Source organism: Ahaetulla prasina, chromosome 1 (assembly GCF_028640845.1).
Source record: "Ahaetulla prasina isolate Xishuangbanna chromosome 1, ASM2864084v1, whole genome shotgun sequence".
NCBI classification, from domain to species: Eukaryota; Metazoa; Chordata; class Lepidosauria; order Squamata; family Colubridae; genus Ahaetulla; species Ahaetulla prasina.
Window position 1 is genome coordinate 31606828 of NC_080539.1, and position 14847 is coordinate 31621674.

A 14847-nucleotide genomic window follows, 5' to 3' on the forward strand; every position below is an offset into this window, starting at 1 on the left:
AGGACTAACAGAATACACACCCTTCCCTAAATACCAGAATAAAATTGGCTTGTCAATTCCCCCCCCCTCCCCACTTCATGCACTACATTTGTTTAAAAAAAATATGAGCATCTTTACTAATAGGTAAGCAGGAAGATCAGGCATTTCCAAGGGCGATAAACATTCTTTAAATATAATTCATGCCCACATAACACTTCGATTTAAAAAAAAACAAACCTTTGGAGAAGCCAAAGTGTCATAAATCAACAAAGGGGAAGAAGCCCAACTTTTTTGGCCCGATAGACACATTTATCATTTTGAGAACATATTGTGGGAATGCTTGCAAAGAGGCTGCTGAGATGATGGGCTTAACCAACCTGCACTCTTAAACCAGGATGCTCAATCATACTTGCTGGCCTTGGTTTTTTTCTAGACAGGTAGAGTTTTCCAAACAATATTCCATACACAGCCATCCATTATACATTTAGTCCTATAGATTTCACTTGGCTAGGAAACTCCTTTGATGGCTGGCACATCAGTTACTACTTGCTCAGAAAGCCAGTGGTTTTGAGTCCCTGACATGAATAGCAAAAAGGAGAAAAATTCAGAGAGGAAATCATTCCCTTCCATCAATTAAAAAGAATTTGCTATGCTTCAAGGCATATTCAGAACAATCTAAATTGTTTCAGACAGAGTGGTTCAGGAATTGGGACTCAAAGTTTCCTTGACTACTATAATTAAAATGCTTTTTGTCTTGTGGATCAGACCTAGTCCGCATTTCTTCAATTAATCTTGAGATAGGTTAATGAGATTATACAAAAGCAATCTTCTGAATGCTTTACTTGTCTTTCCAGATTTTTTCTCTGAAATGGAGCTTCCCACACTTTCAACTCAGTTCCCAAGACATGAGAACATGCATTTGTATTCTGCCTTTTAACGGAATGCAACAGACCAACATGTTTTTTTCATATATTCCTCTGACTAGACTCTATGGAACATGGAAGCTTTGAGCCCCTACTTTTGCCTCATTTTCAGCTGCCAGATAAACAAGACTACCTGGAGTCTTCACAAATTCTTTAATTCCCAGCACTGCTTGTACAGAATTATAGAATAACAGAGTTGGAAGGGACCCTGGAAATCTTCTAGTCCAACCCCTGCTTAAGCAGGAGATCCTATACCATTTCAGAGAAATGGTTGTCCAAACTCTTCTTGAAAACCTCCAATGATGGAGCATCTACAGTACAACTTCTGGAGGCAAGCCATTCCACTGACAATTCTAACTGTCAGGAAACTTCTCCTTAGTTCTATGTTTCTTTGTTAAGTTTCCATCCATTACTTCTTGCCTTGCCATCAGATGCTTTGGAGAATAGCTTGACTCCCTCTTTTTTGTGGCAGCCCCTTAAATATTAGAAAACTGCTATCATGTCTCCCCTAGTCCTTCTTTTCATTAATCTAGATCAGGGCTGTCAAACCTGCATCATCAAGGCATCATCACATGACATATCGGGACTTTCCTCCCCTTTGCTAAACTGAGCATGGGTGTGGCCAGCGCATGACACATCCGGCCTGCAGGCTGCGAGTTTGACAGCCCTGATCTAGATATACCCAATCCCTGCAGCCATTCTTTATATGTTTGGGTCTCCAGTCCCCTAAATCGTTCAGATTGAACGATCAGACAGGATTCCAGAAACATCTGGTAAAAAGAAAGGAGGAGGCTTATGCCTATATATTAATAGAAACTGGTGTCAAGATTTTAATATAATTTACAAATTCTGTGACAACAATTTAGAGACTCTAATTATCAACTGCAAACCTTACTATTCGCCTCGTGAATTTTCCTCATTTCTTCTAATTGCTGTTTATGTCCCACCACAAGCCTGTGTAAACAAGGCATTACGAACTCTAGCTGACCAAATCATGGAGGCTGAAGCCAAACACCCTGATTCACTGGCCATTGTTTTGGGAGATCTAAACAAGGCAAACTTAAGGAAAGAGCTACCAAAATACTTTCAGCATGTCAATTGTCCCACCAGAGGCAAGAATACTCTAGACCATTGCTACACAACACTAAAAGATGCCTATCGGTCTTTACCACGTGCAGCTCTGATCATTGCATGATTCACCTTGTACCTGCTTACAGGCAAAGACTTAAAGCCACAAAACCAATAATTAAATCAGTGAAAACCTGGACGGAGGAATCAGAATTAAAGCTACAGGCATGTTTTGACTGCACTGATTGGAATATTTTTAAAGATACCTCGGCAGACCTGCATGAACTCACAGATACTGTAACATCATATGTCAGCTTCTGTGAAGACCTATGTGTACCTACAAGGAACTTGCGAATACACAGTAACAACAAACCTTGGTTTACACCTAAACTTAAGCAGCTACGACATTCCAAAGAGGAAGCCTACAGAAAAGGTGATAAAATGCTGTACAATCAGGCCAGAAATGCACTAACAAGGGAGATAAGAGCAGCAAAAAGAAGCTACTCTGAAAAGCTAAAGAATCAGTTTTCAGCAAATGAACCAGCAAACATGTGGAAAACTCTTAAAAATATCACCGGCTATGGCAAACCTCCTTCCCAGGCTGAAGGTAATCAACAACTGGCAGATGACCTGAATGAGTTTTACTGCAGGTTTGAAAGGAAACTACAGCCACCTATCTCCACAACCCCATCTCAGACACACCAACAACAGCCAAGCCTCCTACAACTGACCCCATTTCATTGGGTTCACAACCCCTAGTGATCACAGAAAAGGAAGTGCAGGACCTATTTCACAGACAAAAGCCAGGAAAAGCTCCAGGCCCAGACAAGATAACTCCTTCTTGCTTAAAAGTCTGTGCTGACCAATTGGCCCCATCTTCACCCATATTTTCAATAAATCACTAGAGATGTGTTATGTTCCTTCTGCTTCAAACGCTCTACCATCATCCCAGTGCCAAGAAGCCCACCATCAAGGAACTGAATGACTACAGACCAGTTGCTCTAACATCTGTAGTCATGAAAACCTTTGAAAGGCTAGTGCTTTCCTACCTGAAAACCATCACGGATCCGCTGTTAGACCCTTGCAATTTGCATACCGAGCAAATAGATCAACAGATGATGCTGTTAATATGGCTCTGCACTACATCCTACAACATCTTGAGTCTCCAAAGACCTATGCAAGGGTCCTTTTTGTAGACTTTAGTTCAGCATTCAATACCATCATTCCAGAAATTCTTCTAACTAAGCTAAACCAGCTACAGGTACCGGAACAGACTTGTAAGTGGATCACAAGCTTCCTAACAAACAGGAAGCAGCAGGTGAAGCTAAGCAAGATCACATCAAATACCTGTACAATTAGCACAGGGCCCCCCCAAGGCTGTGTGCTCTCCCCACTTCTCTTCTCTCTGTATACCAATGACTGCATCTCCAATGATCCATCTGTTAAGCTACTGAAGTTCGCAGATGACACAACAGTGATTGGTCTCATTCGAGACAATGATGAATCCGCATATAGACGAGAGGTCGAACGACTAGCCTTGTGGTGCAACCAAAACAATCTGGAACTGAACACACTCAAAACCGTAGAAATGGTGGTAGACTTTAGGAGAAACCCTTCCATACTTCCACCTCTCACAATACTTGACAACACAGTATCAACAGTAGAAACCTTCAAATTTCTGGGTTCTATCATATCGCAAGATCTCAAATGGACAGCTAACATCAAAACATCATTAAAAAAGGACAACAAAGAATGTTCTTTCTGCGCCAACTCAGTAAGCTCAAACTGCCCAAGGAGCTGCTGATCCAATTCTACAGAGGAATTATTGAGTCTGTCATTTGCACCTCTATAACTGTCTGGTTCGGTTCTGCAACCCAACAAGAAAACACAGACTTCAGAGGATAATTAGAACTGCAGAAAAAATAATTGCTACCAACCTGCCTTCCATTGAGGACCTGTATACTGCACGAATCAAGAAGAGGGCCGTGAAAATATTTGCAGATCCCTCGCATCCTGGACATAAACTGTTTCAACTCCTACCCTCAAAACGACGCTATAGAGCACTGCACACCAGAACAACTAGACACAAGAACAGTTTTTTCCCGAAGGCCATCACTCTGCTAAACAAATAAGTCCCTCAACACTGTCAGACTATTTACTGAATCTGCACTACTATTAATCGTTTCATAGTTCCCATCACCAATCTCTTTCCACTTATGACTGTATGACTATAACTTGTTGCTGGCAATCCTTATGATTTATATTGATATATTGACCATCAATTGTGTTGTAAATGTTGTACCTTGATGAACGTATCTTTTCTTTTATGTACACTGAGAGCATATGCACCAAGACAAATTCCTTGTGTGTCCAATCACACTTGGCCAATAAAAATTCTAAATTCTATTCTAAACATCTTTGTTGATCTTTTCTATACTCTTTCAAGAGCACATCTTTTTTATGTTGTGGCAACCAAAACTGGATGCAGTATTCCTAGTGTGGTCTTACCAAGGCAGTATAAAGTGGTACTAACTCTTCACATGGTCTTGATACTATCCTTCTGTTGATGCGTTGATGTATTTGGAAACTGATTGCTAATTTTCCCAACTAAGATAATTAATATTAATTACATATTTGCTTTTGTTATTCATCTTAAAATAAAAACAAAAACATCCAAATTGTACATACTAAATCTAAATGGGGTTTGTTATTAAACATATTTTAAGTGGAATTGGAACATTTTGTGTGTCGTTACTGGATCTCAATTCATCAGAATGCACCTTTTGGTCTGTGGTGGATATACAGTATATTTGGAGATATTCTTGAGTCATGTTTCTGGAGCACATCTGGTAACAGTTCTGAGTTCAAAATAGTGGGTTCAATTGTTCAAAGCTCTAAATAAAAATCTTTGTGTTTTGAAATTTGGTCTGAACATTTTGTTCTATGTTGTTTTGAGCACTGTAATGTTCCCTGATTGAACTGTATTTTTTTAATTAACCCCCACTTCCCAATAAGTGAAGGATGGAGTGAAGTGCAGATGAGGAGATGTACATGCACAAAAATATCCCTTTGACATAACAAATAAATGAAGACTACTGCTTGCCTGGAAGTTAAATGTACTGCTATTTCTAAAATTGTTGCTATGAGGAGAGGTACTCTGATTTCTTTCTCAGATACTCTCTCATATGGAAAGCGTGCCCTGTGCATTTGAGTATGAGACAGAACTCTTCTTTTTCATTTTTTCCAATTGTCACATGCAAGAAGAATCATGCTTCATTGAGTTTCAGGTAGATTGTCAAAGCTAGAAAATGGCTTATTCTAATAGGGGGAATGAACCACTCACAGGTAAGAAAGAGAGAACTTGAAAAGAAAACTGCTACCCAACAGTTTTTCATAACAACATTGTTTTCTTCCATTAAAAAATAGGGAAGAAAAACTTAAGGATCACTTAAGGATGTGTTTGGGGAGCGGGAGGGGAGGCAGACTTCAATTGTGTATTATTTCCCAGGAATTCTAAGTATACAGTGTGTCATCTATATGAAAAAAAGGGTGTGGTTTGTATGCAGTATCTTTGGCCATTTCTGTAACTCCCCCGAGACTTCATAAGGGCTAGAGCTGCTCTCCATCTCAAAAAGGTACCCTTGCTTAAGAGTATAAGCCAGAGGTCTTCAAACTTGGCAGCTTTAAGGCTTGTGGACTTCAACTCCCAGAATTCTCCAGCCAACCTTAAAGCTGCCAAGTTTGGGGGCCCCTGGTATAAGCAAACAAAACACAACTGATGAATTAATATAGCAACAATTCAGAGGAACATGCACGAGATCACCACTCTTGAGAATCAGAGACCGCAGCAAGATACAACCAAAAGAATGGATCCCGTATGCAGACAACACCCTCATAATAAAAAAAAGAACAACTATAAAAAAAATATCAACATTTTCAAGGGAATAAAATTCACAAGGGAAGAAGAAAACAATGGCAAATTAGAAATGTGAATCTATTGAAAAACAATCCATACTAACCAGGTACTCCATTACCAAAATAACAATCCAGCTTTCCATAACAGGAGCTGGAGAAGACATTATTCAGATAAGTACAAAGACATCACAGTAACCCAGAACACCAGTAAAAAACAACAACAACACCAGACCAACTATACAACATCTCCCAACTAAATCGATATCCACACCTCTTTATCAAAAAGTGCTTGACTTTCAAACTGCTGCATTGCAACCAATGCAAGCAACAAAAAGGATAACCTACGTACATCAAAACTATCTCAGAAACTATCAATAGATTGTTATATCTACAAAGCATCACCACAGCACACAAATCACTGTGGTCAGCGATGGGTTTTACTACTGGTTCTGTGGGTGTGGCTTAGTGGGCGTGGCATGGCTTGATGGGCATGGCAGGGGAAGATTACTGCAAAATCCCGATTCCCTCCCGATCAGCTGGGACTCAGAAGGCAGAGAATAGATGGGGGTGGGGCCAGTCAGAGGTAGTATTTACTGGTTCTCTGAACTACTCAAAATTTCTGCTACCGGTTCTTCAAAACTGGTCAGAACCTGCTGAAACCCACCTCTGACTGTGGCATACAAATCAACTAAAGCCTCTAAATCATTTTAAGTAAACCAAAAGACCAGGCCTAGTAGCCCATGAAGAAAAATACAGAAGTGGTCTACAACAGGGGTCTCCAAACTTGGCAACTTTAAGACTTGTAGCATGGCTGGCTGAGGAATTCTGGGTATTGAAGTCTACAAGTCTTGAGACCTCTGATCTACAACATACAGTGTAAAGACTGTAACAGACTGTAGAACAGATAGGCAGAAGGCAGAGTGCATCCATGAATATCAACTACCAGTAGTAGTCAGAAGACATTATAAAAACTCCTTACTCTCACAACACATGGACAGACCCAGCCATAGTTTCTGGGAATTTGCTGAGTGTAAACTGAGCTGTAAATTACCCATAGTAATTTTCCAACAAGGACATGAGCAGAAGAAGAAAAACAAAAGACAGATGAAAAGGAGAAAACCCAGACTTCATTACTTGCATGAAAGACTGATCAGAGATTCAATCTTTTGGGTGCCATGCATCAAACCCTTTAGGACTTCTGTAACTCATCCTTGATCCCTCTTACCGCTTCCAACTTCACCATGGTCTCCATCTTCTTGATGGGAACCTCTGGCTCCATGTTAACCACAATTTCACCTGTGGGGTGAGAGTAGGGCCCCCCATTTGCAAGAGTCACATAGGCGTTCATAAGTTTAGCTGGACAGAAAATAAACAAATAGGGGAAAAATAGAGAGTGCATAATAGGCACAGGCAGGAAAGAGAAAGAGAGAGAAAGAGGGCACAGATTTATGAAATACTTTAGCATGGAAGTTGTCTGAAGATGAGATAAAGTACATAACATTGAAGAATGAAAACCTGGTTGAAAAAATGTAGAAGAAATTGTGGAGGTTTAAAAGAGAAAAAACACCTCACAATATTAAGGAGCACACACAAATATTGAATATATGGGGTCACTTTGATGGACTCATCTATCACCATTAGCTAATTTTTTGAATTCTGCTGCGTTTATCACTTGGCCAAATATTGGAATAAATTAAGTATAGCCATTATCAATAGTGCCACATATGAGATGGAGGAAGCAAAGACACAGATACACAGCATCTTCATTTCTTAAAGATAACATAAGGATGACTCTCCTAACATACTAACACTTAAAACTTTAAATAACAAAATATAATTAAATGTTCCCATAATCTGCTGTGTCTGAACAAATAAATTATATTATGTTTTGCTATTAGAGACCAATTCACATAATACGCTTAAGACAATATCTCCTAACACTCTGAATTTGCTCAATGCTATTTCAACTAAGATTAGAGTGTTGACTGAACTCATCGAGAAATCTTACCTGTTGTGAGATTTGCACATAGTCTCTTCACTATCTTGCTATCTTCATAAATCACATTTTGCCATTCACCCTCACATTTCCCATTTTCTTCTGTGCCAACAAACTATCATCTGGATTCCTTGGTGCTCTTTGAGCTTGGTTGTTTTCTTGTAGACATTTCATTACTAAGCTAGGTAACCTCATCATTACCAGTGGAATGCATTAATGAGGTTATCTAGTTTGCTAAGGAAACATCTGTAAGAAAACAACCATGCTCAGAGAGCACCAAGGACTCCACAGTTGAACCCTGAGCTACAAATATTATCTTCTATTGGTATCACATGGATACTTAGAATGTATTAATAAGTCACACTCTTGGCCAATGAGGACAACCAGCTCAACTATTGACCTTCTCCTGCCATCTATTCCCATAGCATGAAATCTTCTTCATTCCCTACCTGCTGTGCTCCAGTGCTGAGTCTTCTTATCTGGAGGTCTATAGATGAACTTCCGTAAGGAATTGACAGCATGGCTTCCCACAAGGGTGTAACGCCCAAAGGCACGGCAGTCCACCACACGAATATTGAGGGGTGGATGCAGGAGTTCATTTTCAGGCAGATCCTGAAAAGAAAAATAAATACAAGTCATACCATTTTGATCAGGTTCCGGTATTTAAGAAAAAGGCACAGAGGAAACGTAAGTGTGTTTTAAATAAAGTCTATGGATTTATCAAGCTTACTATATTGTCTATATCACTAAAATAGGCATCCTGAATGCTCCCCAGAAGTTTCGGATTTCAATTCCTATTAGTTCTAGCTAGCATGGTCAATGCCAGCAGGATGAGTGAGTTGCCTAAACATCTGGAGAACTTCAGCCTGCTAACCTTGGCTAACGCTCACTTACAATAGCTCTTAGGATTTTCAGTTTTTTCCATATATGTGTGTGTGTGTGTGTGTGTGTGTGTTTGTTTTCGTAGGTTTTCATAGGTATAGGTATTTAGCATATTTGGATCTTTTCCCATGTAATTGTACCCTATGACCATCATTTGTGTTGTAAATATTGCACCTTGATGAAGGTATCTTTTCTTTTGTGTACACTGAGAGCGTATGCACCAAGACAAATTCCTTGTGCGTCCAATCACACTTGGCCAATAAATTCTATTCTATTCTATTCTATTCTATTCTATTCTATTCTATTCTATTCTATTCTATTCTATTCTATTCTATTCTATTCTATTCTAAGGTTGAGAGTATTTTTGTGACGTTTCGATGAGATCTCACTCATCATCTTCAGGCTGGTGCTTTCGGCTTCATGCTTGTGCGAGCAAAGCGTGGTCCGAGCTGCCGTCTCTCTATAAATATTGGTGGGGAGGTGGGGAGTGTTGCTGTAAGCGGGTTGGTTGGCTCTATGGTTGCATTTTGATTGGTAGATGGAGTGGGTGTTTGCAGATTAGTCGACTGTTTTGTAGCATCCTGTGTGGGTGTGGCCCTAGTTGTGTGCCTTTTGTGTTGTAATGACCTGGTTAATGGGCTATGTGGAAACATCCTGAGTTCTGGGACATCAAAGGATAAAATCAGCAAAATTCTCCACAAACACAACATCAAGACAGCCTTCTGCACAGATCAAAAAATAGCCAACATCTTAAGAAACCCCAAAGACAAGATCCAGCTAGAAAACCAAGGAGTCTATGAAATACCATGCAAAATCTGGCCAGCCACATACATTTGACAAACTAATAGGAGAATAAATGCACGCATTGCAGAACACAAGAACACAGTCAGAAAAGAAGAAAAAACCTCCTCCCTTTTCCAGCACCTTAAAACCACAGGACATGAAATTGATTTTGAAGGAACCAAATTAATCTCCAAAACTGAACACTACAACAAGAGAATAATTATGGAAGCCATCGAAATAGAGAAACATCCCCACAACATGAACAAACATGATGACACCTCCCACCTACCAGACATCTGGAAACTAGCCTTAGTCAACAAACGAGTCCCAGCCACAAAAATTGACACCGGAACCAGGATAACACACGATGCCACCACCAATCATCCTCACCAGATTAAAACCCAAACCCATTCCACAGACAAAACACAACCACCATCCAGAAGCCAGACCATGCTGGCACCACCGGCTGCTGTGCCCCCCTCCGATCCCCACACAAAGCAAGCTGACACACACCAGGAACGCATGACAAGACCTTGGGCTCGGAGCCAAACCAAAACTCGGGATGCTGCATCACAGCCATCTGCTCAGGACATCACATAACAGAACTCCAGAGGCCACAACACCAAAGCTCAGGACATTACAACACCGCCCTGAGTCATAATAATAATAATAATAATAATAATAATAATAATAATAATAATAATAATAATAATAATAATAATAATAATAATAATAATAACCTACCACCCAGGATGCTATACAGCACAAGACTCAGGAGGTCACATTCCCAGAACTCAGGACATTTCCAGGAAGCCCATTACCACCGCAGGAGGTCACATTCCCAGAACTCAGGATGTTTCCACACAGCCCATTAACCAGGTCATTACAACACAAAAGACTAATGGGCACACAACTAGGGCCACAACCACACAGGATGCTATGAAACAACCAACTAATCTGCAAATACCCACTCCATCTACCAATTAAGATGCAACCACACAGCCAACCAACCTGCTTACAGCAACACTCCCCATCTCCCCACCAGTATTTATAGAGAGACGGCAGCTCCAATCACTCTTTGCTCACACAAGCACGAAGCCGAAAGCACCAGCCTGAAGATGATGAGTGAGACCTTGTCGAAACGTCGCCAAGATACTCTCAACATTACACAGGAAAAGACCTGAATATGCCAAGACCTATGTATGTGTGTGTGTGTGTGTGTGTGTGTGTGTGTGTGTGTATGTGTGTGTGTATTTGTAACAAAAATGATAAAATTTGGAATAGTCCAAATTCACAACATAATTGGACTTTTTAATGAGAATAGTGAAGGAAAAACACCAGACTTTTTAGGAGATAAACCACAGCAGCAGAATAGGACTATCTGTAGACTGATGCTATGGAGGCTGCTCTGACAAAGGAGTAGGGGTGAGAGAAGAAGGTTGAGGAAGATGGTAGATACCAGAGGGTAACAGGATAAAAATCTCCGGAGAAAATACCTGCTGAATTAACCTGATCAGGCCTGTACAAACAAACTCCCTCACCCTTTTACATTGCCTGACCTTGATTCAACAAGCTATTGAGGCACAAAAGAGACCTGGTTCCTTAAACTGGGAAATCTTCCTCAGAGGCATTAAAACAGTCATTATTGTGACTATTGTTGAGAAAGCAGAAGAGAAAGCTTCAGACTGCTACTTCTGAAGAGTTTACCTCTTTGGTTAAGTATGTTATTTTGAATGTTGAGTTCTTAGTTTGGATTGCTGAAAAACTCTAAAACTCTGTTCTCATTTCTAAACCCAGTTCCTGAATGCTTAAGGGACTGGGAAGAATAAGTTTCAATAGATCCTCTACAGAAGTGGGCTTCACAGAATTTAACAACTGGTTCGCCCCAGCACGGAAAATGTGAGCGCATGTGTGTGGCATGCATGCACATGGCTTGAAAAACACAGCTAAACAGGATGGCATAGCACTGGGGAGAGGGGGCAGGCCCACCTGTAGGTCACAACTACCGGTTCACCCAAACCAGTATGAACCGGCTGAATCCCACCCCGATTTCCTCTAAATCTTTGGAAAGTCCATTGTTTGTTTTCTGGTTCTCATTAGCCAGCTCTCCTCTTTTTTATGTACAAGAATCTCTGCCAGAGTGAGCTAAAATACTTTCAAACAGAATTTTGGGGATATTCAAACAGCTATCAAGAGAGGTCATCTTGTCATAGCTAACCCATATCTAACCTGGTTGAGTTGTTGATCAGCTGATCAAGTGTTTTGCCCTACGCTGAATGATACAATCTATGCCAAATATGAAGTTTGCCAAATTTTCACAAGAATTTGACATTTAGGATATGACTACACTGACTTAGATCAAATCTAAGATTTAATTATGACATCTAAATTTGGGGTGGGATGGGGAACTATTTGTTGCTGAAGGATGTGAAAGCTATTACTGTAAGATTAATGCTCCAAGACATAAAATGCATTTCTGAATCTTTTCTTTTATATATAACTGCCATTTTTAAGTATAAATATTTGCATACCACTTCTGGCAGTAAAATTATAATCAGATTCTGCATTAACAGCAAAACTCTATGCATGACTTAAGTAAATGTAAAACCTACTTATTTCTAAGGGGCCTTTGCCAGGTATGTAAAAGTAAGACTGCAGCCAAGGAGGATCAGATTCTGTGCCAAAGATGTCTATTGAATGATCAGTGTGAGCTCTGTATACAGCTGAATCTGCAACTCATCAAAACATTTTCTGCTTCCAAGACCACTTAACCAGTCTTTAGTAAATAGGTATGGGTCAGACTGATATCTGGTTAGTCTTAACATTGTTATTGCCTTGGGCATGGTTAGGCCACCAATGTCTTATGAGAAATGTACTCATATTTTTAATCTGATTTTCCCCCTACATTGTTTCAGTATTGTCAAATAAATATGTGATATCCTTGAATTACAAGTATTTTACTGTCCAGGGAGTGAGAGTGAGGGTTACACAAATGTTATACTTTTTCAATGTCATTTCACTATGGGAAAATCTTAGGAAAGATTGCAAGAGCACATGTATTCCTCATAGTCTAACATTTCAGCCTCATGGCATTTAGTATGCTCACATTACAGCAATAACACTTAGATTTATATACCGCTTCACAGTGCTTTACAGCCCTCTCTAAGCGGTTTACAGAGTTAGCATATTGCCCCCAACTATCTGTGTCCTCATTTTACCGACCTTGGAAGGATGGAAGGCTGAGTCAACCTTGAGCCTGGTGAGATTGACAAACTTCTCCTAAAACTAAAATCCTACGGCATCTCTGGACCCCTCCACAATTGGATAACAGTGTTCCTGTCTAACAGACAACAAGTAGTCAAAACAGGCAGTGCCATATCAAATCCTGTTCCTGTCAATAGCGGCGTTCCCCAAGGCAGAGTTCTTGGACCAACACTCTTTATATTATACATTAATGATCTCTGTGACCATATTAAAAGTAATTGTGTTCTCTTCGCTGACAATATCAAAATATTTAACACTACCAACAATACAGCTACCCTTCAAAAAGACCTTGACTTTGTGTCAGAATTGTCTAAAACCTGGCAACTCCAAATCTCAACCAGCAAATGCTCTGTCTTACACATTGGAAAAAAGAATCTAAACACTAAATACAAATTCAATGGACATTACCTTACAGATGACCCCCACCCTGTTAAAGACCTTGGAGTTTTCATATCCAATGATCTAAGTGCCAAAGCCCACAGCAACTACATCGCAAAAAAGGCTTTAAGAGTTGTAAACCTAATCTTACGTAGCTTCTTCTACAGAAAAACTACACTGCTAACCAGAGCTTATAAAACATTTGCTAGACAAATTCTTAAATACAGCTTGCCTGTCTGGAACCCATACCACATTTCAGACATCAATACAATTGAACATGTTCAGAAATATTTTACAAGAAGAGTTCTCCATTCCTCTGAATACAACAAAATACCTTATGCCACCAGACTTGAAATCTTGAATTTAGAAAACTTAGAACTCTGCCGCCTTCAACATGACCTGAGTTTAACTCATAGAATCATCTATTACAATGTCCTTCCTGTCAAAGACTACTTCAGCTTCAATTGCAACAATACACGAGCACACAATAGATTTAAGCTTAATGTTAACCATTCCAATCTTGATTGCAGAAAATATGACTTCTGTAACAGAGTTATTAGTACTTGGAACACACTACCTGACTCTGTGGTCTCTTCTCAAAATCCCCAAAGCTTTAACCAAAAACTATCTACTATTGACCTCACCCCATTCCTAAGAAGTCTATAAGGGGTGTGCATAAGAGCACAAACGTGCCTACCATTCTTGTCCTATTGTTTACTTTCATTATATCCAATTAATATAGTTATCACATACTTATGCTCATATATATAATATAATATAACAACAGAGTTGGAAGGGACCTTGGAGGCCTTCTAGTCCAACCCCCTGCCCAGGCAGGAAACCCTACACCATCTCAGTCAGATGGTTATCCAACATTTTCTGAAAAATTTCCAGTGTTGGAGCATTCACAACTTCTGCAGGCAAGTCGTTCCACTTATTAATTGTTCTAACTGTCAGGAAATTTCTCCTTAGTTCTAAATTGCTTTTTTCCTTGATCAGTTTCCACCCATTGCTTCTTGTTCTACCCTCAGGTGCTTTGGAGAACAGCCCGACTCCCTCTTCTTTGTAGCAACCACTGAGATATTGGAACACTGCTATCATGTCTCCCCTAGTCCTTCTTTTTATTATTTATTTTATTTATTTATTATTTAGACTTTTATACCACCCTTCTCCCAAAGGACTCAGGGCGATGTACAGCCAAGTTAAAAATATACAATATACAATATTAAAAAAACAAATTAAAATAACATATTATATAATGGCCAAAAAATTTAAAAGTTTAAATATAAAACCATCAAATTGACCCCAATAAAACACAGTACCCCAATTTAAAATATTAAAATTAAAATTTTAGAATTTTAAAATTAAGAGTTAAAAATTAAGCCAGTCCCGCTTGGATGAACAAGTACGTTTTCAATTCATGGCGAAAGGTCCGAAGATCAGGTAGTTGACGCAAACCAGGGGGAATTCATTCCAGAGGGTAGGTGCTCCTATAGAGAAGGCCCTTCCCCTTCTTCTGTGTGAGCGTACGGGTCGGTGGGAGGCATAGGGTAACAGCAGGCGGTCCCGTAAGTATCGGGCCCTAAGCCATGGAGCACTTTAAAGGTGGTAACCAACACCTTGAAGCGCACCTGAAAGACCACAGGTAGCCAGTGCAAA

General features: G+C 39.8%; 1 protein-coding gene across 1 annotated transcript in view; it reads right to left on the reverse strand.

Moving 5' to 3' along the window:
* OTOF (otoferlin) overlaps positions 1–14847 on the reverse strand; it is a 214156-nt gene that overhangs the window by 32655 nt on the left and 166654 nt on the right. Inside the window, exons 29-30 of the mRNA XM_058164751.1 lie at positions 8331–8493; positions 7111–7241 (exon numbers count right to left, since the gene is read on the reverse strand). Coding sequence (XP_058020734.1) covers positions 7111–7241; positions 8331–8493 — 294 coding nt within the window. The remainder of the gene's footprint in view (positions 1–7110; positions 7242–8330; positions 8494–14847) is intronic.